The 23,510-nt window shown below is 31.5% G+C and overlaps 1 protein-coding gene across 2 annotated transcripts in view; it reads left to right on the forward strand.

The window, feature by feature from the left end:
- The window catches only part of ROCK1 (Rho associated coiled-coil containing protein kinase 1), a 127,909-nt gene that overhangs the window by 42,274 nt on the left and 62,125 nt on the right, over nucleotides 1–23,510 (forward strand). For both annotated transcript variants that reach the window (XM_031946552.1, XM_031946551.1), the window contains exons 2-10: nucleotides 713–794; nucleotides 8,612–8,712; nucleotides 11,270–11,407; nucleotides 11,789–11,964; nucleotides 12,270–12,354; nucleotides 15,464–15,608; nucleotides 15,898–16,036; nucleotides 19,344–19,435; nucleotides 21,497–21,656. In XM_031946552.1, coding sequence (XP_031802412.1) covers nucleotides 713–794; nucleotides 8,612–8,712; nucleotides 11,270–11,407; nucleotides 11,789–11,964; nucleotides 12,270–12,354; nucleotides 15,464–15,608; nucleotides 15,898–16,036; nucleotides 19,344–19,435; nucleotides 21,497–21,656 — 1,118 coding nt within the window. The remainder of the gene's footprint in view (nucleotides 1–712; nucleotides 795–8,611; nucleotides 8,713–11,269; nucleotides 11,408–11,788; nucleotides 11,965–12,269; nucleotides 12,355–15,463; nucleotides 15,609–15,897; nucleotides 16,037–19,343; nucleotides 19,436–21,496; nucleotides 21,657–23,510) is intronic.

Here is a 23,510-nt window from a genome sequence, read left to right on the forward strand (position 1 = left end):
AAAACGATTTCCTTCAAGATAGTTGGGTCTCCATTCCTCCTCCACTTACTTCTCTAAGGTTATTTTGTGTATATCTTGTATCTTATATACAGTATCTCCTGATATGAGATCCCCAATTTCCCCCCCCCCCCCCCTAATCTAGCATATTTTCATCTTTCAGATACTTTCACATCCAATATCTGGTAGAATCAATCTCTTTATGGAATTTCTTTACTTTGATCCAGCTTATCTTTCTATCTCTGTTTTCTTTTAGTGTACTTGATGTAGCACCTTGAGTACAATAAGTACAGTCATTGTGGCTCTACTGTCCTTGATAGTGAAAAGCTTATTATAAATTTTTTATAGATCTGCCTTTTTATCTTCTATTTTCTACTTTATTTTCATCCTTTTAAACTTTCTTTTCCTTCTATTGCATTTTGTTGCAAAGTTATGGTGTTATCTACTATCCTACTTTGTAAGCTCTTATAAATGAGTTGATAATCTCAATTATTTCTGTTCTTTTCTTGTTGAAGTGTTATCTGGACTTTTTTTAATCTTGATTAGATTGTTGATTCTTTAGAAATTCCAGTGCAATACAACCAGGCTATTGGCTGCTCATAGTTATGAGGATATTCTTAAAATGTATTCCTCTCCTTCTCTCAAAAAAAATTCATAGGAAAAAAATTTATTCAAATAATCAACTAATCTCTTTTTTTGGCTTATTTTTTTTTAGGATGGATTGGATGCTTTGGTATATGATTTGGATTTTCCTGCACTAAGAAAAAACAAAAATATTGACAACTTTTTAAGCAAATGTAAGTAATCATGTATAATACTTAACATATACCTATATAAGAAGGCCAAGTATTACTTATTTATCCTTTTTGTGTAATTCATATTTTTCTTCTTTCCATTTGTGGTTAAAAAAACATTTGTTCGTTAATTTTTCCATTTTAGGATTATGTAGTGTCAGAATCATTACTTTATTGTTAACACTTATAAAAGATTATGTTCTTGAAAAGATAGCACAGAATAGCTAAAATGGAAAGGTTTTCAAAAATTATAAATTATGTTTATCTTGCTCCTCTTTCATATGATTCTGTTATTACAAGATAGTAGGTTATGTTACTATTCCTTAGTAATTATGTAAAAGAGTCTTAAAAAGACTCCAGTCTCTAAAGGGTTGTAATAGAATTGTTGGTGTCAGGTGGTCTCATTTTTAAATATGGTTGAAAAACTTAGCCTCAATATCTTTAAGTTGGAAACTCATCATCTATATATAAAGTTCTTTTGAGATAATCATGATTATGATATCTAGATATCTTCTTAGAGGGTTTTTGGTTTTTGCTCCTTTTTTTTCCAAGAGGGATTATATTTTGTACTGAGATATAAAGCTACTTTTAAAGTTGATGTTATGGAGTTTAATAGTTGCATACTTTAGTCTCTTAGAACTATTGAGACAGCAAGGGAGCATCTGTGGGTAGAACTTTGTACTTTGAATAGTAAGTAGAGTGAAAATTCTTACTAGCTGTGGGATGTGGGGCAGCCCCTCCCTGTTCAGGTTTCTCATATGTAAAATGGGAATAAAACACCTACTTTATAAGATTAATTGTGCAGATCTATCTATTATTATTGCTGATTCATTTTTAATTTTTATGTCAGGTGTTATCTTTTGATTTACAAAGTCCTATGTAATTCCATATATCTATTGGATAAATGCTTGTTGAATTAAATGGGGTTTGTTGAATCAAATTACAATATACCCATTTTATTTTCATTTTTTATTAAAAGCTTTTTATTTATAAAACATATGCATGGATAATTTTTCAACATTGACCCTTGCAAAACTTTCTGTTCCAAATTTTTCCCTCCTTCTCCCGACCCTCTCCTCTAGCTGGCCAGTAGTCCAATACATGTTAAATATATTAAAATAATACACCCATTTTAAAACTAAGCTTTATTAAAGCTAATTGTGCCCCCTGTTTTAGACTTCATCCATTTGTATTAACTTCTGGATACTCCTCTCAGAATTACTTTCTGATTTGATTGTTGTGCTCCTCATCATATATGTTGCAAGCTATCAAAAACGATTAAATGCTTAATATTCATAGGCTCTATGCTTAGTCCTGGGAGTACAGAATCAAAAATGAAACAGTCCCTATCTTCAAGAAGCTTACATTCTATCAGTAGAGGCAACATATAATTGTAAATCCTCATTTTTGTCTTCAAGCCTCCTATGCCATTCACTGCCTTATCTCAGTAGAAACAACAATTTTTATGGCTTACTTGAATTAGAAAATAGACATTATACATTGTAAGCTCCCCTTTCTCTCCTTTCTATAGCTCAGCACTCCTGGATGGTCATCACATTCTTTCTTCTAGTTATTCTCAATTGACAGAAGTGACCTTTTCCATTTTAAGATTAATTTCTTTATTTGTGATCTTTATTCCATCTCTGGGAACTTTTCTTTTTAACTCTCTACTATTATGGTAGCTTCCCAGTTGTCTTTCCTGTTGTCATTCATTCCTCTTTTAAGTCCATCCTTGCCAAAGCTGCTAGAATAAATCACAATCTAAATAATAGAATATAAATCTAAATAGAATAGAATAGAATAGAATAGAATCTAAATAGAATAGAATAAATCTAAATCACAAATCTGATCATGCCTCTCCTTTGCTCAAGATTAGTCAGTGATTCTCTGTGACTTCTAGGTTAAAATGAGATCCTCAGTTTAGCGTTTAAAACTCTTCCTGTTTCACCACACTTTTTTTTAAAAACACTTATTTCACATTATCCCTTTTCATTCATTCTTTGTTCCAGCCAGATTTGGCTTTCTTGTTCTTAGAACTCAGTATTTCATTTTCTACTTACATGCTTTTGTAAATGCTCTTCTGTATGCTTGGAATTTACTCTCTCCCCACCACAAGTACTTACCAGTCTTTAAAGTTCACTTTATTTACCATCTTACCCATGAAGCTTTTCTTGATCCCCCAAGTAGTTTCTCTCACTTATTAGGTTGTTGTATCTTTGGTTTTTTTACATTCTTTATCCCTCTGTAGAATGCATTTTTCTTAAGAATTGAGACTGTTTTCAATTAAAAAATTTAGGATGAACTAACCCTGGGAAATGGAGGTCAGCACAGGAATCTGACTGATCCCAGGGTAAGATCAAACAAGGTGAGGCAGTTTGCCCAAAAGTACATTAGGGAACATTAGGGAAAACCAAGATTATTACCTACCAGTAAAAAATTATTATCAATCTAGAAATTCCTCCAAAGAAGGGAAAGGTAATTGTAATAACTTTAAGTAGAGACTCATGAAAAAAGACTTTCCAAAAGGACATGAATATCTAGAAGTGAAGCAAGACATAAAAAATTACAATAGAAACTCTAGAGCAAAGAATTTGAAGGAGAATAGTTTAGAAGAGAAGGTTGCAACCCTTATCCAAATAATAGATACCTTGAAAACTAAAATAGACTAAACAGATGTCAAGAACAACAGGAACAAAATTACTGATAATTATGAGGAGATTAAAGGAGAAAAGAAAAGAATTAGAATCTGACATCATGACCATAATTTTGGTGGATGGTTGAACAAATTGTATTGTTTGAACATAATATAATATGCTGGGAAAAGGTGGGAAAAAAAGTTTCAGAAAGTTCTAAGTAGTAAAAACAACTGTTTCTTGAGTGAAGTGAGCAGAACTAGAACATTTTCTCAAGAGTAAATAACATTGTAAAACAAAACAGCTTTGTTTCTTAAATTTCAGTAGCTTTTTTTCCCCCATATAAATGCAAAGATAGTTTTCAAAAATTCATCTTTACAAAACCTTGTATTCCAAATTTTTCTCTTTCTCCCTACCACCTGTATCCAGTTCAGTTCAACAGACATTAAGTATCAATTATGCAAGTCATTGTTCTAGGAAACCATGAAACAAAGATCAAAAAATTTATAGTCTACTGAGATTAGGAGTTGAGGGAAAGGAGTATAATATATGTATCAATTAAGCATAAAGTAGAAATATGGATAAAAAGAAGAGACCAGACAACATATTCTATTTGGAATATTTGGTAAGAAAGAGAAAGGTCAGGTTAGGAAGATTGCATGAATAATTTGGTACCTGACCTAAGTCTTCAGAGAAGGTAAAGATTCTGGGAAGTGGAGATGGGGAGGCATAGGATTCAGTCTTTTGAAAACATGAAGGCAGATATAGAATGCCAAGTTTTAAAGAGAAGTAAATAAAGACAAAACTAATGTATCCTAGGAAGGGCCTCAGATCAATTAGTTCAACCTTTAGCTGAGCAAGTATATCCTTTTCAATATTGATTTCAAGATCAGCTTTTTGATTTTACATGGAAGTTACCCCGTCCAGTAATGCGAAATTCATTACCTTACTACATTGCTTCCCATTGTATTTTCATTTTTAAACAGGTCTAATTATTAGGAAGTACCCATTGGTACTAATTCTGCTTCTTGAGAAAACTAAAACAAGTTGTTCTTGAAATTTGCCAATGATTTTTTAGTTGTAAAATAGTAAGATATATATTTAATTTCAGTTCTCATAACTTCCTTTTGGATTTTCTTCTTTGCTTTGATGTCTGTGATAGTACTCTCTCCTGTCTTTATTTGGCTATTCCTTCTCAGCTTCCATTTCTGGATCATTATTCATCTCCTTTTCTATTCTAGCCCTTCTCCCAATCTGATTATCCCCAAACCGTTCTAGGTGCTATTCTCTTCTCTCCTTGAATTATCTCCTCTGATGATTCTATCAGCTCTTCATGGGTTCAATTATCACATATATGCAGATAAATCCAAAAATCTATATAACATTTTCCTGAACTTCATTCTTGAACCTCCTAATGGAGGATTAACTGATGGAAATCTCTGCCTAGATTCACTTGTATCTCAAACTTGACATGTCTAGAATTAAACTTATTTTTCTTAAATTAACTGCTTTTCTAGACTTGTTGCCACTGGCATCCTTGATCATCTATGTTTGTAACCTTTGCCGTTTTATATCCTTTCAGTTTTACATCCACTCACCAATTCTGTCGAATTTACTTCCACTTATTATCCCTCCCTTTTGTTTGTGTTCTTTAAGGTTTTTATCACTTCTTAGACTCCTTAATGATTTTCCTGCCTCTCTAATTTATCCTTTATGTACATGCCAAGGTAATCTTCCTAAGACAAAGATCTTTGTTGTTTTTTGAAATTTTTATAGAGATATTATTCACTTCCCAATAATTTTCCCTCCAAAACTTTCTCATAAGAAAAGTTAAGGAAAAACAATCTAATAGTAATTACACTTGAGAGTATTTATAATCTTCCGTTGTTGTATTTTGCTATTTAAATTTTAGTCATTTGGAACCAAAATCATCCACTGCATTTGCATTATCTTTTAGTATTGTCTTTATGTTGTAGTAGTCATTACAGATACTATTTTCTTAGTTGTGTTTGTCACTCTGCATCATTTATTATAAATCTTATATTTCTCAGAATACTTACTTTTGGTACAGTAATATTCTGTTAAACTAATGAATCTTATTTTAAAAATCATTAATTGCTGGGCATAGTACTTCAGAACACTGCTTTATGCAGTGACAAAAAGTAGGAAATAAATTATCCATTGACGGGGAAGTAGCTGAACAAACTGTTAATATTATATATTATGCTGTAAGAAATAAAATGATAAATGAGTGATTTAGAGAAACAAGTAACTCCTATGAATTTTTACAGAATGAAAGAAAGCATATATAGAATGACTAATGACATAAACAAAAAGAGCACTAATTAGGCAGCGATGCTCTGCTTAATTGTAATGACTAATCTCCATCCTAGGAAAACAATTAATGAAATATATGTCCTTTCTGTTTGTAGAGAATTGGGGAAACAACTAGGTAAAATAGCAGATAGAGTGCTGAGCTTGGAATTAGAAAGACCCCAGTTCAAATCTACCCCCAGATACTTCTTAGCTTTGTGACTTTGGGCAGGTTTCTTCAGTTTGCCACTCATGAAGGTAATGGCAGACGACTCGTATCTTTGCCAAGAGCACCCCTTGGACAGAAGTCCATAATAGCATCGTAGAGTCGGATATGACTGACAGTTGAACAAAAACATAGCTCACAAGGCACTAAGGCTTTTTTTGTTGGATTTTGTTGGATTTTGCTGTTAAGAAGAGCATATCTGATGCAAGCCTATTATCAAGTTGTTGTTAGTAACTTAGGCTCCTAAAAATTATCAGGTGAGTAGGAAAAACATGTTGTGGTTGCATTTGGTTATGCAAATGCAGCACGAGATTGGGGAAGATGGAATAAGAATAGTACCACTGTGATTTTCCTTTTCCCTTAAGAACAATATAGGGTCCAATCTCACTACCAGAATATTTTCTCTCCTATCCCTCATGAGAGTAGATACAAAAAGAAATATAATACAAAATATAAATACAAAAAGGATATTTAAAAAAGGAAAAAGGGGGTCCTCCAGATTGATGTCAGCTGTTCTTTTTAAGTCTTCTAATGTCTTTTGCTTAATTGTTTTTCTTTGTTACAAGGGGAAAATTCAATTCGATGTGTCGTCATCAGGTTAGACCTGTGATTTCACTGGTATAAAAATCTTTAAAGAAAAAAAATTCCTTCTACCAATGTGAATCAATAATAATTCTGCTTCTTTATAGTTTTAGAGAGTTTTCTGGGACTCATGTCACACAGTTGTTTGTCAGAAGCTGACTGAATTGAAATCTTGCTTATTCTTAAGGACGGCTCTATTATGTCATGTTATCTTTTCAGGGGGGGCGGGGCGCAGAGAGGGGGAGATTGATTATAAGATTCTCTACTCTCCTCTTCCCCCCCACCCTGCCCCCTTTTGTTGTTGTTATTGAGTCATTTCAGTTATATCTGACTCTTTGTGATCCCATTTGGGGTTTTCTTGGCAAAGACATTGAAGTGGTTTGCCATTTCCTTCTCCAGCTCATTTTACAGAGGAGGAAACTGAGGCAAACAGGGTTCAGTGACTTGCCCAGGATCACGCAATCAGTAAGTGTCTAAGGCCAGATTTAAATTCAGGTATTCCTTACTCCAGGATTGGCACTTTATCCACTGTGCCATTTAAGTGCTTACATATACATACACATATACACCACCATCATCCCCTCCCCCCCAAAAAAGGTAAATGTTTTCAGCATATGTAATTTTTCCTTCTATCATTGACTTTGAGGCTATAGATCCAGTAGCAGGGTTTTATTAAATTGAAGTTTTAATAACTTTTCTATTTTCATATATCTATTTACAACAATTATTTTCATAATTTCAAATTATCATTTTATAATTTTTTAATGTTCATTAATTTGTCTAGATTATCACTGTATAGAAATTTTACAGTGCTTGTATACTGTATCATCAAAAAGTAATAAAGTTGTCTGTGCATAGACATATAGAAGATGCAGTGTATGTCTGTGTGTATATGTGGGGCATCTAGGTGATACAGTGGATAGAGTTTTGGGTCTAGTGTCAGGAAGACTCTTCTTTCTGAGTTTAAAAGTAATCTTATATATTTCCTAGCTATGTGACCCTGGGCAAGTCACTTAACTTTGTTTGCCTTAGCTCCTCATCTGTAAAATAAGCTTGGAGAAGGAAATGGCAAACCATTCCAGTGTCTTTGCCAAGAAAACCCCAAATGCAATCATAAAGCATAGGACTTAACTGAAAAAATGCCTGAGCTTAACATTTATGTATATATGTGTTCATATGCTTGATTTAAAACAAAACAAAACAAACAAAACTTTCTTTTTGAAGCAAAAAGAGCATAATACTATGTAACTTTTATTAGAATCTGGGACTTAAGTTTAATAGTTGTTCTGTGTTTTGTACATCTCTGAACTATGAAGCTTTTCCATGTAATTTCATGCCAGTGTTGACCCATGTGGATTAAAATAGCCTTATTTTAACCCATGACCAAATTTGGAATTGGAATATCTATCCACTGGGAATTTGTAAATTATTGTAGTTCATAGCATGACAGGTTTATATAAATAATTACAGTGATTCCCCACTGCTGTTTTAAATTAAAATTGAGTTTCAAATAGAGAAACAAAGTGAAACAAGTGCTCAAGATGCCAGATTAGGTTAGTGTTTCTTATACCTGTTTGTAACATCTCAGTCATTTATATCATTTAACAAGGGGGAAAAATGGTTCAAAATATTAAGAAGATAAAAAAATTTTATCCTATTGACTTAGAGCAGAGCATTTTACTTTACTTTATTGGTTTTTAAAGCATTTTGATTTTTTAATTACTATTCATATTTCCTGGTAAATTAATTATCTAATACTTGTTTATCTTCTGTTTTCATTACTTGTGTTTTTTTGTGGCTAATTTTGTATTTTACTGTATTTTACTTTTAGGCAGAGAGAGGAGAATGAGAGGTTTTTAAAAAAAAACTTTTATTAAAATAATCCTTTTGCATAATTACATTTACATGTTATGTCATAATGTGTCTTATTGAACAGAAATGTTATTAGTCATTTTGTATTTTTTTGTTTTTTACTTTTTTATTTTCTGAAAACTTGAATAGAGAATTAGTGAAATTAAAAATAATAATTGTTATTACTTTGTTTCTATCATTTTCTCTTTATGCAGATAAAGATACAATAAATAAAATTAGAGATTTGCGCATGAAAGCTGAAGATTATGAAGTGGTGAAAGTGATTGGTAGAGGTGCATTTGGAGAAGTGCAATTGGTAGGTTACTTCAGTAAACTTAATGATGATATAATATTTTGGTAAGAGTGCCTGTATCAACAGTTTTTAATTTAAGACAAGTGGGTTAAAAAAAAAAAAAAAAAAGATCAATTTGAATTTTTTTTTTGCCCAGTTTCTTAAAAAGCATGCATGTTCTGGAGTAAAATTCAACCTACAATGTTGAAGTTTCCATAGATAGCTTTTATGATCCATGAATAGGCAAAGGAATTGAAGCTTCAGAAGAAGAATCTTCCCATTTGAAAGAATCGCGTATCTGATAAGGTTCTAGCCTATTTAATATAAAAGGATTGGGAGAGAGGATTATAATACTGTAATTTTCTTCTTCCTTCTGTGTGTGTAGCTTCTAACATACCTCATGTATACTATTCCATCTTCATTTTTCTAAACTGGATCCAAATTGTCTGGTTTTGGTATTTGCCCTGTTAGCATGGTAATCTTAGTACTTTGCTAGGTTATTTGCTTTCATAGTCAATTGTCTTTCAAATTGAGAGACAAATGATCTGCTTATTTTGTGATATTTAGTATACATTGTGGATCAGGTCTTTTCCTCACAGTATTGAATTTCTTATGGTAAGATCTCTTTGAATTCACATTATGCCAGATTCCTTTAACTACTAAAGATCTAATGCAAAATAGATAAAGCTTTTTCTTTTTTAGCAAACTTACTGTGTTCTAAGAGGTACTGTGCTAAGTTCTGGGGTTACAATTAGAAGGAAGCAGTCAAATGATTAAAGAGAACAGATAAAGGGAAATTAGAAAATGGGTAAGGGATGTGTGGGGTACAATGAAAAGTAAGGCAAATGAAATTCTTTATCTAAAAGTGGCTAAATATTTTTTATTTTTTCAGTTAGAGATCGAGTACTATTTTCTTTTTTTCCCTATTATAAAAGAAATAATTTTAAGACATATGGAATGAGTAGGTTTCATAGATTGGACTCTTTGGGCCCAAAGATGGCACCATAAAATAAAGAAAACTTACTGGCCTCTGATAAGTATAGTTTGTAGAAGAATCAAAGTTTGGGAGTTAAGATAACTGATGTGCATAGGTTTTTCCCTTTTATTTCCCCTACCCTTCTCCTTTATACTTAATTTCTCTGTACTACCTATCTTTCTCCCAGGACTTTTTAAGATGCTGCTACCAACATGTTAAAAAAAGAATCTTTATTTCCTGAGGCAGAATGTTTTCATTTTTGCATAAAGCCACCTTCTTTCACACTAAAATTTGCCTCTCTATAACTCTTTGTACTCACTTCTTGATTAAAACAGAAAAAATAATCTCCCTTTCCATATGACATCCTTTCTAGTACATGAATATAGCTATCATATTCCCCCATCTTCTCTTGTGCAAGTTAAAAATCCCTAGTGCCTCTAACCAAATTTCATATAATATACAAGTACTTAAAAATGGTGGTTCATTGATTCAAGGGTCTTGTCCATTCTTGTTACCCTTCTGAATGTTCTATCAATTTTCTTTGTAAAATGTGGTATCCTTCAAATTGTAGTCTAACTCAAAGCATCACTCCCCAGATACTTTGTCTTCCCTGAAACAGCCATTAAATCTGCTGGGCTGCCATATTCTTCTGTAGGTTCACTGAATGTTCAATTCAGGAAAACCCTCAGCTCTTCTTCAAATTATTCTCTCTAGTCATGCTTTTCATATTTTATACTTAGGAAGGTGATTGTTGGAACCCAAGTATAAATTTTTTATACTTATCTTTATTAAATTTCATCTTAATTATATTCAGTCAAATATTCTTACCTGTCAAGATCTTTTTGGATCCTGACTTCATCATCAGATGTTGATTATTTCTCCTAGCCTTGGGTCATATGCAAACTGAATTTAAAAAACCCTTGCATACTAAGTCATTGATAAAGATATTAAATAACATAGGGTTACTAAGCACAGATACTTGGGCTGATCTGCTAGAGTCTTTTTTTAACATCAGACCATTAATGACTGTTCTGTGAGTTCAGCCAGGAGTTAGAATGGGAGTCTTGGTTAGGAGTATAAAAATAAATAACCTATACTGGGAGCTAGCTTCTCCACTTCCTTTAATGCAGAGATGGTGCTCATCACTGAAAACAAATGGTATTTTTCTTCCATATAATCTTATGGTAGAAATGGAATGATAAGGAAGATTAGGCATCAAAAGGGGATGGAGGAAAATGAATATGGAGATTGGTTTGTTAGTTTGATTTCTTTTAACTTGCACTAATAGTTAACATGGATGCTAATTAACATAAGATACAAGTCAAAGAATTTCAGAAATTAGTATAGATAATAAAATTCTGTCTTATTGAAGGGAATAAAAGTCTAACATAATTTGTTAAATGTATGTATTTCAGTTAAAGAAGGAATAATTGAAGTAACAGCTATTCAAGAAATTTTTTGTTAAATTGAAGTATTCATTAGATCACATGAAATTATTATTTTCATGTAGTGAATTAGTATATTTTATTGTGATTTCTTAAAATAAAAAATTGCTTTATTATTTAAGATAGTATAATTATTTAAAATAAAACGTTTGTTTTAAAGGTAAGGCATAAATCTACCAGGAAGGTATATGCTATGAAGCTGCTGAGCAAATTTGAGATGATTAAGAGATCAGATTCTGCTTTCTTCTGGGAAGAACGGGACATTATGGCTTTTGCTAATAGCCCTTGGGTCGTTCAGGTAAACTTATGTTACTGTTTTATTTTATTAGAGCGAAAATGTCTTAAGGAGGAAGTAACATGGAAGGAAGGAAAGAAGGAAGGAAGAATTTACTAACACCTTCAGTCAGGGTACTAACAGCCAGTCAGGGTGCTAAATACTTTACAAATTTTGTTTGATTCTCATGAGAAAGTAAGTAATTTAGCTGTAGTCTAGTTTCAGAGATAAAACTTCCATCTTTGAAAGTTATGGGATTCCTTCTCAATTTCAAATTCAGAAAACCAGATTAAAAAAACTCCCTAAACAAAACATAAGCCTTTAGCATAAGTAAAACATTTATATTGAGAAGTACTTTTTTTGATCCTCCTCTGATAAAATGACTAATTTGTATTTGTGTCTTAGCTATATTATGCATTCCAAGATGATCGGTATCTCTACATGGTAATGGAATATATGCCTGGTGGGGATCTTGTTAATTTAATGAGCAACTATGATGTGCCTGAAAAATGGGCCCGTTTTTATACTGCGGAAGTAGTTCTTGCTTTGGATGCAATCCATTCAATGGGCTTTATTCATAGGTAAGAATTTTAATCATTTTCTCGGTTTTTTAAAATAAAAAACTGAAAATTATTTCAGTTGTACTGGCATTTAGGTTGTTATCTTTTAAAATTCATAAGCTTTATCTTTCCTTTTGAAAACAGGTATCATTAGTTTGCAATTTTCATTGCAATCTGTTTATTAGAGTAGAGATCATTCATGTAATCAGTAATACTTATGATAATATTCTTTCTAATTTCTTAATTTAAATCACAGAATACTAAAGATTGCCAAAAAAATTTTGTATTAGGAATTAGTCTGTTTTTTTTTTTTTTTTTTCTTTTAGAGATGTGAAGCCTGATAACATGCTGCTGGATAAATCTGGTCACTTGAAGCTAGCTGATTTTGGTACTTGTATGAAGATGAATAAAGTTAGTATATTTTGATATAAACATGGTTTAGCCAAATGAAGAAAATTACATTGTTAGAAACTGTTACAGAAGTTACTAACCTTATGTGGGCTTCTCCAGTATTGACGTGGATTGTCTTTATTTGTTGAACTGGATACCATGGTAGCAATGCTGTATAAAGAACTTGTTCATGATTTATTTTTTCCTCTCTATTTAAAGTAAGTGTAGATTGCCAGATTTATTAAATCCTTCATAACAACTTCATAACATGTATTTATTGGTAACTGAAAATGGAATTAGTTCTAATATTACTAAATTGTTATATCAGTATTGTAACTGGACTCCAACAAATTCTGTCAGTGTGCTTATATTTTTACATTTTATTTTACCTTTGAATTTTTGACTTATGTTTTATTGTTTTATTTGTTCCCATCAAAAGAGGACTTTATTTTAATATCTAAGATTCATCAGAAATTTATAACCAAAAAGTGAATAATCACCCTTTTTTTTTAATTAAGAAAATATGTTTATCAGCTTATTATATATTAGGAGGGAATCCTTCTTGGCAGCTCTTTTGCTCTTTGCATTTTCAAGAATCATTTATCAGATCTTTTAACTGTCTATAACTAATGCTTTTATTTATAGAGAGTATATATGGTTCCTCAAAGATATTTTGTCTTAAAGTTACAAATTCTGCTTATGAGGTTTCTCATTTAGTTCAATGAATGTTTAGCAGATACTGTGCAAGGCATTGTGTTAGGTGCTAGAAATACAAGATGAAAAATGACAGTGCTTCCTTGTAAGAAATTTACCATCTAATGGGGATGTGTATATGAAGGTGGTGTATATTACCCAAATAAATATGATGCACCAAATAAGTAAGAGCTAAAACTACAGTAACTAGTCAGGAAAAAAACTAAGAAACTTGGAAGTGAGAGAATCACTTTTTAGAGAAAAACTGGTATATTAGGTAAGATGTTAAATGAAATGAAGGAATTTTATATATCAAACTGCTCAGAGAGATGACAGAAGTGTAAAGAAAAAATGAAGGTTTAACTTCATCTACTGAGAAGAACTAATAATAGAAGTGGGAGGATAGCTGTTTGAGGAGAGAGGAGAAGTTTGGAATATCTGCTTTATGGCATGGGTAGAGAATAAAATGAAAAAGACTGCCATCCAACAATGAAAATTCAGTTAAAATCAGCCAGCATGAATTTGTTGTCTCATTATGCAGTTTTGGAATATTTTCTAACAGCATTCTAGTGGTATAGAAGGTGATAATGATGAGAGGAAAGGGATTCTAAAATTGGGGATGAATAGGATTAGAACAGTAGAAAGAGAGAAGGGATGGTGATGCCAGATTTTAAAGATACAGACAGTATGCTTTAGGTTTTTTTTTTTTTAAATAGTATTTTAATTTTTCCAAGTATATTTCAACATTCACCTTTGCAAAACCTTGTGTTCCAAATTTTTCTCTTTCTCTCTCCTTTTTTCACTCTCCCCAATATAATGAAATCCTATATGACATTTTATTTTATTTTTCTCAGTAGTATTTCATTTTTCCAAATATATGTAAAGATAGTTTTCAATATTCGTTTTTGTAAAACTGCATTCCAAATTTTTCTCCTTCCCTCCCATCCCCTTCCCAAGATAGCAAGCAACTTACTATAGGTTAAATCTGTGTTATGCTTTTAAATATATTTCCATATTTATTATGTTGTGCAAGAAAAATCAACCCAAAAAGCAGGAAAGAAAAGAAGAAACAAACAAAGTTAAATACTGTGCTTCCATCCACATTTAGTCTCCAGAGTTCTGTTTCTCCATGGGATTGACATTTTCCATTCCAAGTCCATTAATATTACAATAATTGGATCAATTCATCCTACCAGCAGTGTACCAGTATACCTGCCTTTTCCTAAGCCTTTTGACATTGACAGTCTTAAGACTTTATCATCTGAGAACAGTGTATTATTGACTAACTATGGATTCAGAATCATCAAAGGAGAAACAAAGAAGCCAAAACAGGGATAATGGAGAATGAGATGAGAGAAGTAATATGTTATAGATGCATAATGGTTGCTTTAAAGGAACTAAAGTTATAATGTGGGCAAAGATAAGCTCAGCAGTAGTGATATGACAGACGACATGGAAGGACGAAATTATATTCAGAAAAAGGAATTTCAGGATTAAGTTTATTAGAGCTGGAGAAGTTTTAGATAACAGGAAAGTCTAAATAATGTGTCATGCCCATTTTTTGGGTAGTTGGAGCAAAAGTAGAGCTGAAGGACCAAAACAGAGGAGGTTGATGAACTTCAGAGACCAGCATATTAGTCATCACAATCAATTTTTTCCATTTTGGGGAATTATACAATTGGGGTGGAAAGAAAGAAACTGTATTTTTCATTGAGGAAGGCAAGACATGGTCTTAGAAGCCAGTAGATAGCAAGGATAAGGATACAAATAGAATGAAATAAACCATTTGTTCTATGAATTTGGAAGGACAGAGAGAGAAATGGGGGTGTTGCATGATGGTGATGGATAGTAAGAAATTAGGAGAGTCATTCTGGTCCCATGTGTTTTCATGCTCACTCAGCATGGTGATGAAGGCTGTCTTAATTCCTTTAGTGCCAGAAGATGTTTTTAAAAGAGGAAGAAATTGAGCATACCAGGTATTTTTTAAACAAATTTTTTAAACAACAAAAATTCAGAGGACACAGTGGGAAAGGTGAAAGGATAAGGAATGAGAAAAGAATGTGGCCAGGTAGAATAAGTATGACAATAATGATCAATTTTTCACTTACTTAGGTAGTTATTTGCAAGATATGTGTAAGAGGGTACAAGATGTAGGATTTAGTTGGAGGAATTTAGTTAGTTGTGGGATAGAGGAAATGTCAGATTTATAGAAATATGTGTAATAAAATGACCTCGGTATTCTATGTAGATTCTTGATGTGAGAGAAACTTGACAGATGGATATTTTTTTCTGAATAATTTGGAAGGTGGGGAAGACAGGATGGTTATAGGGTATGAAGGAAGAAGGTCTTTACTGATTTCCCATCTCAAAAAAATTCCTTTGTATGAGTGAATTTATGCCTATATTTGATTTACCTTCATATTACCACTTTTTATAGGAAGGTATGGTACGATGTGATACAGCAGTTGGAACACCTGACTATATTTCTCCTGAAGTATTAAAATCCCAAGGTGGTGATGGCTATTATGGGCGAGAATGTGACTGGTGGTCTGTTGGTGTGTTTTTATATGAAATGCTTGTAGGTGAGTAAAACAGAACTTAATATATAGCACAGTTTATTCCTAAAAAATTCATCCTTGAATTATTTTCTTCAATTTTTATTTTGCTAATCTTTTTATTTTGGTTTATGTGGAACAAAAAAAGCTTTAATAGTCAATCATTTAGCTATTAGGCATATTTTCCTGATGTATTAATCCAAATATGCATGTTTTTAAACTTTAACTCTGGTATCACATATAAATTTGAATGCCTTTCAAACTTGTTTTTGATGATTTAAATGTAGAAAATTGTTTTCTTATATTACTTTTTCAGGTGATACACCATTTTATGCAGATTCACTGGTTGGAACATATAGCAAAATTATGAACCATAAGAATTCTCTTACCTTTCCTGATGATAATGATATATCAAAGGAAGCAAAAAATCTTATTTGTGCCTTCCTTACAGACAGGTAAAGTATCTTATAAGCTGACAAAATATTTTAAAACCAGAATCCTAATAGGATTTTCACTCACTATCTTATCTATAATGCAGTCCTATATTTTATCTGTTAGACTCTTATAATATCAGATGTTTTAGTTTTAAATCATCAGGTACCTCAGTCATAATTCCAGGAAGTTTTTATTTTAATTAACTTAATATTTTATTTAATTTATTATTTTAATCTAAAACAGGGGATGTGTTAGGGAAAAGGGATATTATTCTTGTGTTTGAATCTTGTAATTTTATATCTGCCATTCTTGGCAACCTTCATTGATCTCTCTAAAGTACAGCAGTAAATAAGTCATAATCACAGATTCATAGAATTTTACCTGTACTTTGAAGATTATGGAATTCATTGGCCTCATATTTATGTTACAATTACAGTTTAAGGTCTAGTATTGCATAAACTTTAGTTTCTCTTCACTAAGACAAAAGAGCTGCATAATATTTCTTGTAAATGAGGCTATATGTTTGGGTTTTGAGATTCCTAATCTCAAATATCCTAATGCATAACTAGTTAGGAACAGAACTTTAATGAGTAACATCTAAGTTTCTTGAAATGTAGTTTTCTAAAGTGGAGGAATAGGTAAATCCTAATCTGAAATTTACAAGTTTCATCTTCCTTATTGAATTGAGTTAGTAGTAATATAAAGATCTAACTCCTTTTCCTTTTCTATAACAGTTATCAGTGGCCATGGGAAATCATTGTCTTCTCTTTACAGAAAAACTTAATTGCCATGCTAAGTCTCATGTGAGGTACCATACTTTTCTAGCATTGCTATTAATTCTCTAGGACCACTCTGTCCATTCATTAGAGAAAGATTAGTTGATTATAATTTAATTCCAAAAAAACTTTCATCTTTCAAAATTTCCTTGATGTTTAAACTGAGACTGTTCATGTAAAATTCTACTGTATATATATTTTCAAAAGCTAAGAATTTAGAAGAAACAGCTTTTAAAGTTATTGAAAGACTTAGTATTTGTTGAGAATTGCCTTTCAAGTTTGAGATTTCAGTCTTGAGACTTTGTACTTTTTTCTAACAGGTAAATTACCTTGTTGAAGTTAATAGCTGTATCTTGTAACAATATGGAAGGAAAGTTTAAGAAAGATAGTTTTGTATACTTAATTCATTTTCAGGAGAGAGGGACATGGAAATAATAATGATTGTAGGATGACAGCAGCCAGATAAGAGGAATAGATACTGCCCACTTCTTTTCCAAAAGTGAGCTGGCTTAAGGAAAAGTGTTTTTCTTCTTAGAGGAACTCCAATAATGCAATTGATTATTTCAAAGCAGGGGAAGCATTTTATGGAGATAATTTTTAAGGAAGACTTTTAAAAATTTCCTTTTCACTATTTAAGATTTGGGAAGAATGTCAGACTTCATGTAGTTTAATCCAAAGCTTCTTTAAACTGTGGATCACAACTCAGTATGGGATCATGTAATTAAATATGAAAGTCATGAAAAATTTAGCAAAAGTAAAAGGTTTCTGAAAGCTATGACCAAAAGTTGATTCAAAATCAAATGCATAATGAATCTGAGATGTTTCTGGCTTTGCTTACCCATGTTGCATCATGTGACTTAATTGTAGCCTTAGTTCTGGACATAGAATAAATATGCTGCGCACTTTGTCTTGCACATGCATGAATGTTGTCAGAAATACCTTGGCTCAGATTCAAGATGGAGTTGCATGAAAATTTTTCAGGCTAAAAGGGTTCATGAGTGGAAAGAGTTTAAGAATCTCTACTCTAATTTATACCTTAAAGGGGAGCTTCTCTTGACTATTAAATAAAGCAACTGTTCAGCTTTTGTTTGATGACTTCCAGATCAGTTCTATTTTTTTGAACATGTGTAATTCAAAATATATGTTTGGGTGGAAATGCCTAGTACTTGGTGTATAATATGGAAGTAGAGTTTGGGGAAGATTTGAAGGATAGAGATTTAGGAGTCATCTACATTAGAAATGATTATTTGAATGCGGAGTTGGGAAGAAGTGAGGTTGAAGGGGAACTGATGAGGTCAGAAAGAAGAATAGGGGTGACATTTGGTAACATCTTGCAAAAGAAACTCAGAAAGAATGACAGAGAGATAGCTGGAAAACCAGGAAAGAGCATTGTCTTGAGGGAAGAGAGATCAGCATATATTGTCAATTGTGTCAAAAACTACACAAAATTCAAGGAAGATAAGGACTAAGAAAAGCCTAAAAGCTACTCCTTGTCCTACTCAAAATAAACACTTTACCAATTTATTGGAACTTGTCCTATTTAACAGACAGTTCCTGTATAAATCAGAGGTCTCTTGAAATTTAACTTATTCTTCTCACCCTCTCAAAAACTTTAATTTAGATTTAATAATTTAAAAATTGGAATAATTTTTATATTTAGATTCAAATTGATTTATGTGTTACTTCGATTGTCCTCCTTGGATCTTCATTAGGCATTATAGTACAAAAATTTTTCAAGGGAGATTAATAGTGTTGTGGTAGTTAGAGTTATTTGCTTCCCTAAAGAAGCTAGCTTAGATCATTTTAACAGTCTTTTCCTTTATATGTAAGTGTCATTACATCTGTCTTTTGTAGAAAAGCAGATAAATTTCCTATTGTTTGTGGAATTACAGTTGAACTAAAGCTTTTCAAATGTGTTTTATGTGTGGTATTAGGCCCATAGATAACTGTTTAATATCACTGCTTCTCTCTTTCTGTGGAAATCGCGTACATTTCATGAGAGAGGGTCAAGTAACAGCATGATATAGTGAATTCTAGACTTGACTTTTCCATTTAACTAGCTTCATTCCTTGGGCAACTCATCCTCTAAACCCATTTCCTTACTGAATTTCGTTTAAAAAATTTTTTTTTTTAAAAATTTATCAAAGAAAGTGAACTTAATGTATTATGTATAAAGACACTTGATGTGTAAGTTCTGATTGATAATTAAAAAACACTTATCTTAACAAATTTCTTTTCTTAAAATTTCTTCTGTCATTCCTTTCTAAAATTTTTCCTTCTTCAGTTATCAGCTAAGCTTGGGATATAATCAAAATAAATCATGTAGAATTATAGAAATAACCTTTCAAAGTTTATGTTAATCAGGATTTAGGATATTATAGTCTTCTGTTTTTAAATACCATGTATTTTATAACAAACACGCTCTTACAATGTACAATCATATAGTATTTTGTGTTTGTGTATGAGAAACTTTTATAAACTGTAAAATGTCATAATTGTGAACTATCTCAGAATTTTAAGACTGTCTTGTGTCTCTAACATTTTAAAACAGGGAAGTGAGATTAGGACGAAATGGTGTGGAAGAAATCAAACGACATCTCTTCTTCAAAAATGATCAATGGGCATGGGAAACTCTTCGAGATAGTAAGTTGTTATCACATTTTATTCTACCCTATCACATGCATGTGTGTGCACATGTAAATGATTTTTTTATCCAAAAAATTTATTCCATGTGTACATTTTTGTGTCTGTTTAAAAACAATCCAAATGTTATGTTTATCAATACTATTTCATATATAGAGAGATTATCAAAAGCAGGAAAATGTGACCTGTAAGTTTTAGGCCAACTAGCTTTCTACTGTACGATGGCTGCTTCTCTTATCAGTATGAACAAAATACAGATCCATAAGACAATTTTTTAAAAGGAATTTTATTTTATATTAATATTGTTGTTTGCTTGCATTTTTGTTTTTCTTCCCAGGTTATTTTTACCTTCTTTCTAAATATGATTTTTCTTGTGCAATGGGATAACTGTATAAATATGTATACATATATTGTATTTAGCATATACTTAAATGTTTAATATGTATGAGACTACCTCCCATCTAGGGGAACAGAGGGAGGGAAGGAGGGGAAAAGTTGGAACAGAAGTGTTTGCAAGGGTCAATGTTGAAAAATTGCCCATGCATATGTTTTGTCAATAAAAAGCTATAATAAATATGGAGCATTAATAGTCCATTTGGATAGTTAGCAGAAGAAAACTTATTTAACTATAACCAGAGGAGGGGAAAGGAATTGTAGAGCAGGAAAAAGAAAGTATTTTAATCAATTTAGTTGATTGAGTTGAGCATACCTTCCTGGTGTTAGTTATGCTATTTGTCTGCCACAGAGACAGCTAGACTGGGTTTGTTTTACTTAGGTGATTAAGGAAGTGTGTTAATGACTTGTGCTTTAATCCACTGGTTAAGCTAATCAATTATAGTGCATCGTTCCAGTGCAGTTATTATAAGTGCAGCAATTATAGTGTAGTAAGTTCCATATTTTCCTTAAAAATAACTAGCCAATCCCACTGGGAACTTTAATATATGTTACTGCTACTATCTAGGAAATCCATTTACGTTTCTGAAAACTAATTTTTACTATAGTTCTTAAGAATATCAAACATTTTATGTTTTATAAAACTACAAGGCTTTCCATAGCAGAGGCAATTTTCTGAATTTTTTAATTAAGCTTGAGGAAGAACTCTCATAATTGTAATTATACTTGAACAGTTTCATCATGAGAAATGTCATTTGATCTATAGTACGAAAAGTACATGCTAATAACATGAATATTTACAGAATCTCATGATTTCATGTAATAAGAACAGATCAATTAATTATCAAATAGCAAGATTAACTTTTGTAATGATTAGGTGGCATTTTATTAAGCTAGGTAGTGGACCAGAAAGAACATTGATGTTACTTAACATGTTTGCCTCAGTTTCCTTCCCTGTAAAATGAGGATAAACAATAGCACCTACTTTCCAGGGTTGTTATGAGGATCAAATGAGATAATAATTGCAAAGTGTTTAGCAGAGTAGTTGGCAAATACTAAGAGCTATATGAGTGTTAGCTATTCTTGCTATCAGTTGTAAGAAATGAAAATTATTAAGGTGATATTTTATTGTTGAAATAACTGATTCTGAATTAGTTTCCAATCTAATTCAGAAAACAATGGGCAGTAATGGTTATCAGAGATAAAATCTTTTTGTAATGACTAAGGTTTTCTATTCAAAATACTTCCTTATAACCAATTATAATCACAACCTAGTAGGTAGATGATATTATTGGTATTTTATTGACTTGGTTACATTTAATACTCTATGTTAACTCCTTCATATAAAAATCTTTTCTGTGATACCTGCTGTATAAATTGTTTACTGAGTATATGTTAAATGTGATATTAGAGGTATTGTAGAGAGAAGCACATCTTTTTTATTTTTATTTTTAATGTACTACAGAACCTACAGAAACTAAATCCAATCTTATTCTGTCTCTTAATTTTTATAGATTGGGAATGTACTTATAGCTTTTTGGTAATTATTTTAGACTCATCACATGAGACTTAGAGAAGCTCAGGTTCCTTTTTTAAAAAAAAAGTTTCATTTTTTGTGGACATTTATTTTGCTTTTTATCCAAATAACCAGTTTTCTTTTATCCTTAGCTGTTGCACCTGTTGTACCTGATCTCAGTAGTGACATTGATACTAGTAATTTTGATGACTTAGAAGAAGACAAAGGAGAAGAAGAAACATTTCCCATTCCAAAAGCTTTTGTTGGCAATCAACTACCTTTTGTAGGATTTACATATTATAGCAATCGTAGGTAAGTACTTTAAAAAGTATTTTTATAGCAGCAGTAGGCATAGTAGAATCATTATTTCATAGACAATAATATTTCAGATTATGGAAGCTATTTTAATAACATTAAATCATCCGGTCTTTTCAAAAAAGGCTATAGGATTTTCTATTTAATTTCTTTCATATTATTCCATAGTTAGTGAAAATCTCATTACCTTTCAGAAATTCTTTTATGACTTACCCAGTGTATTTGTTATCTCTCAGATTTAGGCATTACATGTAAGAAAGCTAAAATTCAAAGAGATATGGTTAATGTTAACATCCAAAGAAATTGGATAAAAATCAAATCTTAGAATCACAGAAATTTGAAGTTCTACTATCATTGTTAGTATCGTCAAAGAATCATAATTATTAGCACTTTGGGATACATATTTAATTCTAGTTAAAAAGCAAGCCTTCTTTATTTTATTAGAATATATGTTTTTGACTTGAAATAATTCCTGCTAGAATTTCCCTATTACTAAAACCTAAAAACTTTAGTTAATTAAACATTTGAAACTTATATCAATCAGTTAACATTAACATTTAATATTTGTTTGAAAACACCAAAGTGAATTTAACTGCTGAAAAAGTACCAGAAATGTATCAACGAGGGGAAATATAAATATGTTACCCCTAGTATTTCTTTGTTTAAAGCTTAGTTTTTCTCATTCATACATAGTATTTACATAGTAAAAAAAAAAAAAATGCAAGAATATGACTAGAAAGTGAGGTGTGCTAGAGGAAGTAGCACTGAATTGTGTAGTCTGGGTTATGAACTTGGCTGATTTGTGATTTGGAACTAAATTACTTTTCTCTCAGTTTTCTCATGCAAAATGAATTTAGTTTAAGTAGGCTTTAAAATCCTTTGCAACTCTATAATTGGAAAGTTGGAAAGTTTAGGCCTTCTGAGAAATAAATAAGTAATTGGCACAATACCAAGAAATTTCATTGAACTGGACAATATTTACCTAAAACTAAGCCTGCTTATTTAAAAAAATTTTTTTTTCTGTTCAAAAGACTATTTACCTTAATATACATTTTAATAGAACAGGTTTAAAAATTAACTTTATTACTTTGGAAGCTTCCTAAATTCCTTATTTGTAGCCTCAATATGAAAATTTTCATTTTTGACTTGCACGTTTTTATAAAAGATGCCAAATCTTTTATAAATCTTTTATAATATTTTATAAATGGCCATCTCAGAAAAATAAGAAAATAAACTGACTGCTTTATATAATTTCTAATAATAAAATCCACAAGATTAATAGTGGGGTTTTTGTTGTTGTTGTTTCAATACCAAAATAGTTAAACCTCATTTGGGTCATTTTGTAAGAAAAATATCCCACATCAAAATATAGACCACAGAACTTTCCAAAAGTAATCTTTTTTCTAATACTCCCAGTATTCTTTTGATAAATGCTACCCTCTGGTTTCAGTAGATTTACCATTGGTGATGGGAAGTAGCAATGATTGAAAATCACACAATCCTTTTATCTCTTTACTTTGTATCCTACCCAAATCATCTTGTGCTTCCTCCCTCCCCCCAAGGACCTCCTTTGGCTTTTATAATTTTTTTGCAGTTATACTTTATGCTTGAATTCCCCAGGAGTTAACCAACAAGAATAACAATGGATTGAGGGTCTCATTTTGTAGTGACCTATATAGTATATACAATGTTTTGTATTTCTGTTTCAGCCAAGTTGCTGTTATCTTTGCTTAAAGTAAAAGCTAGTCTCTCTCTCTCAGTGAAGAGAAGGTAAAGGACTTCAGATGCTTTTCTACTTTCTAGATTATCAGAAGGAATACAGAAATACCTCAGTGTAAAAACAAGAAGAAA

The sequence above is a fragment of the Sarcophilus harrisii genome, chromosome 1 (assembly GCF_902635505.1).
Source record: "Sarcophilus harrisii chromosome 1, mSarHar1.11, whole genome shotgun sequence".
NCBI lineage: Eukaryota > Metazoa > Chordata > Mammalia > Dasyuromorphia > Dasyuridae > Sarcophilus > Sarcophilus harrisii.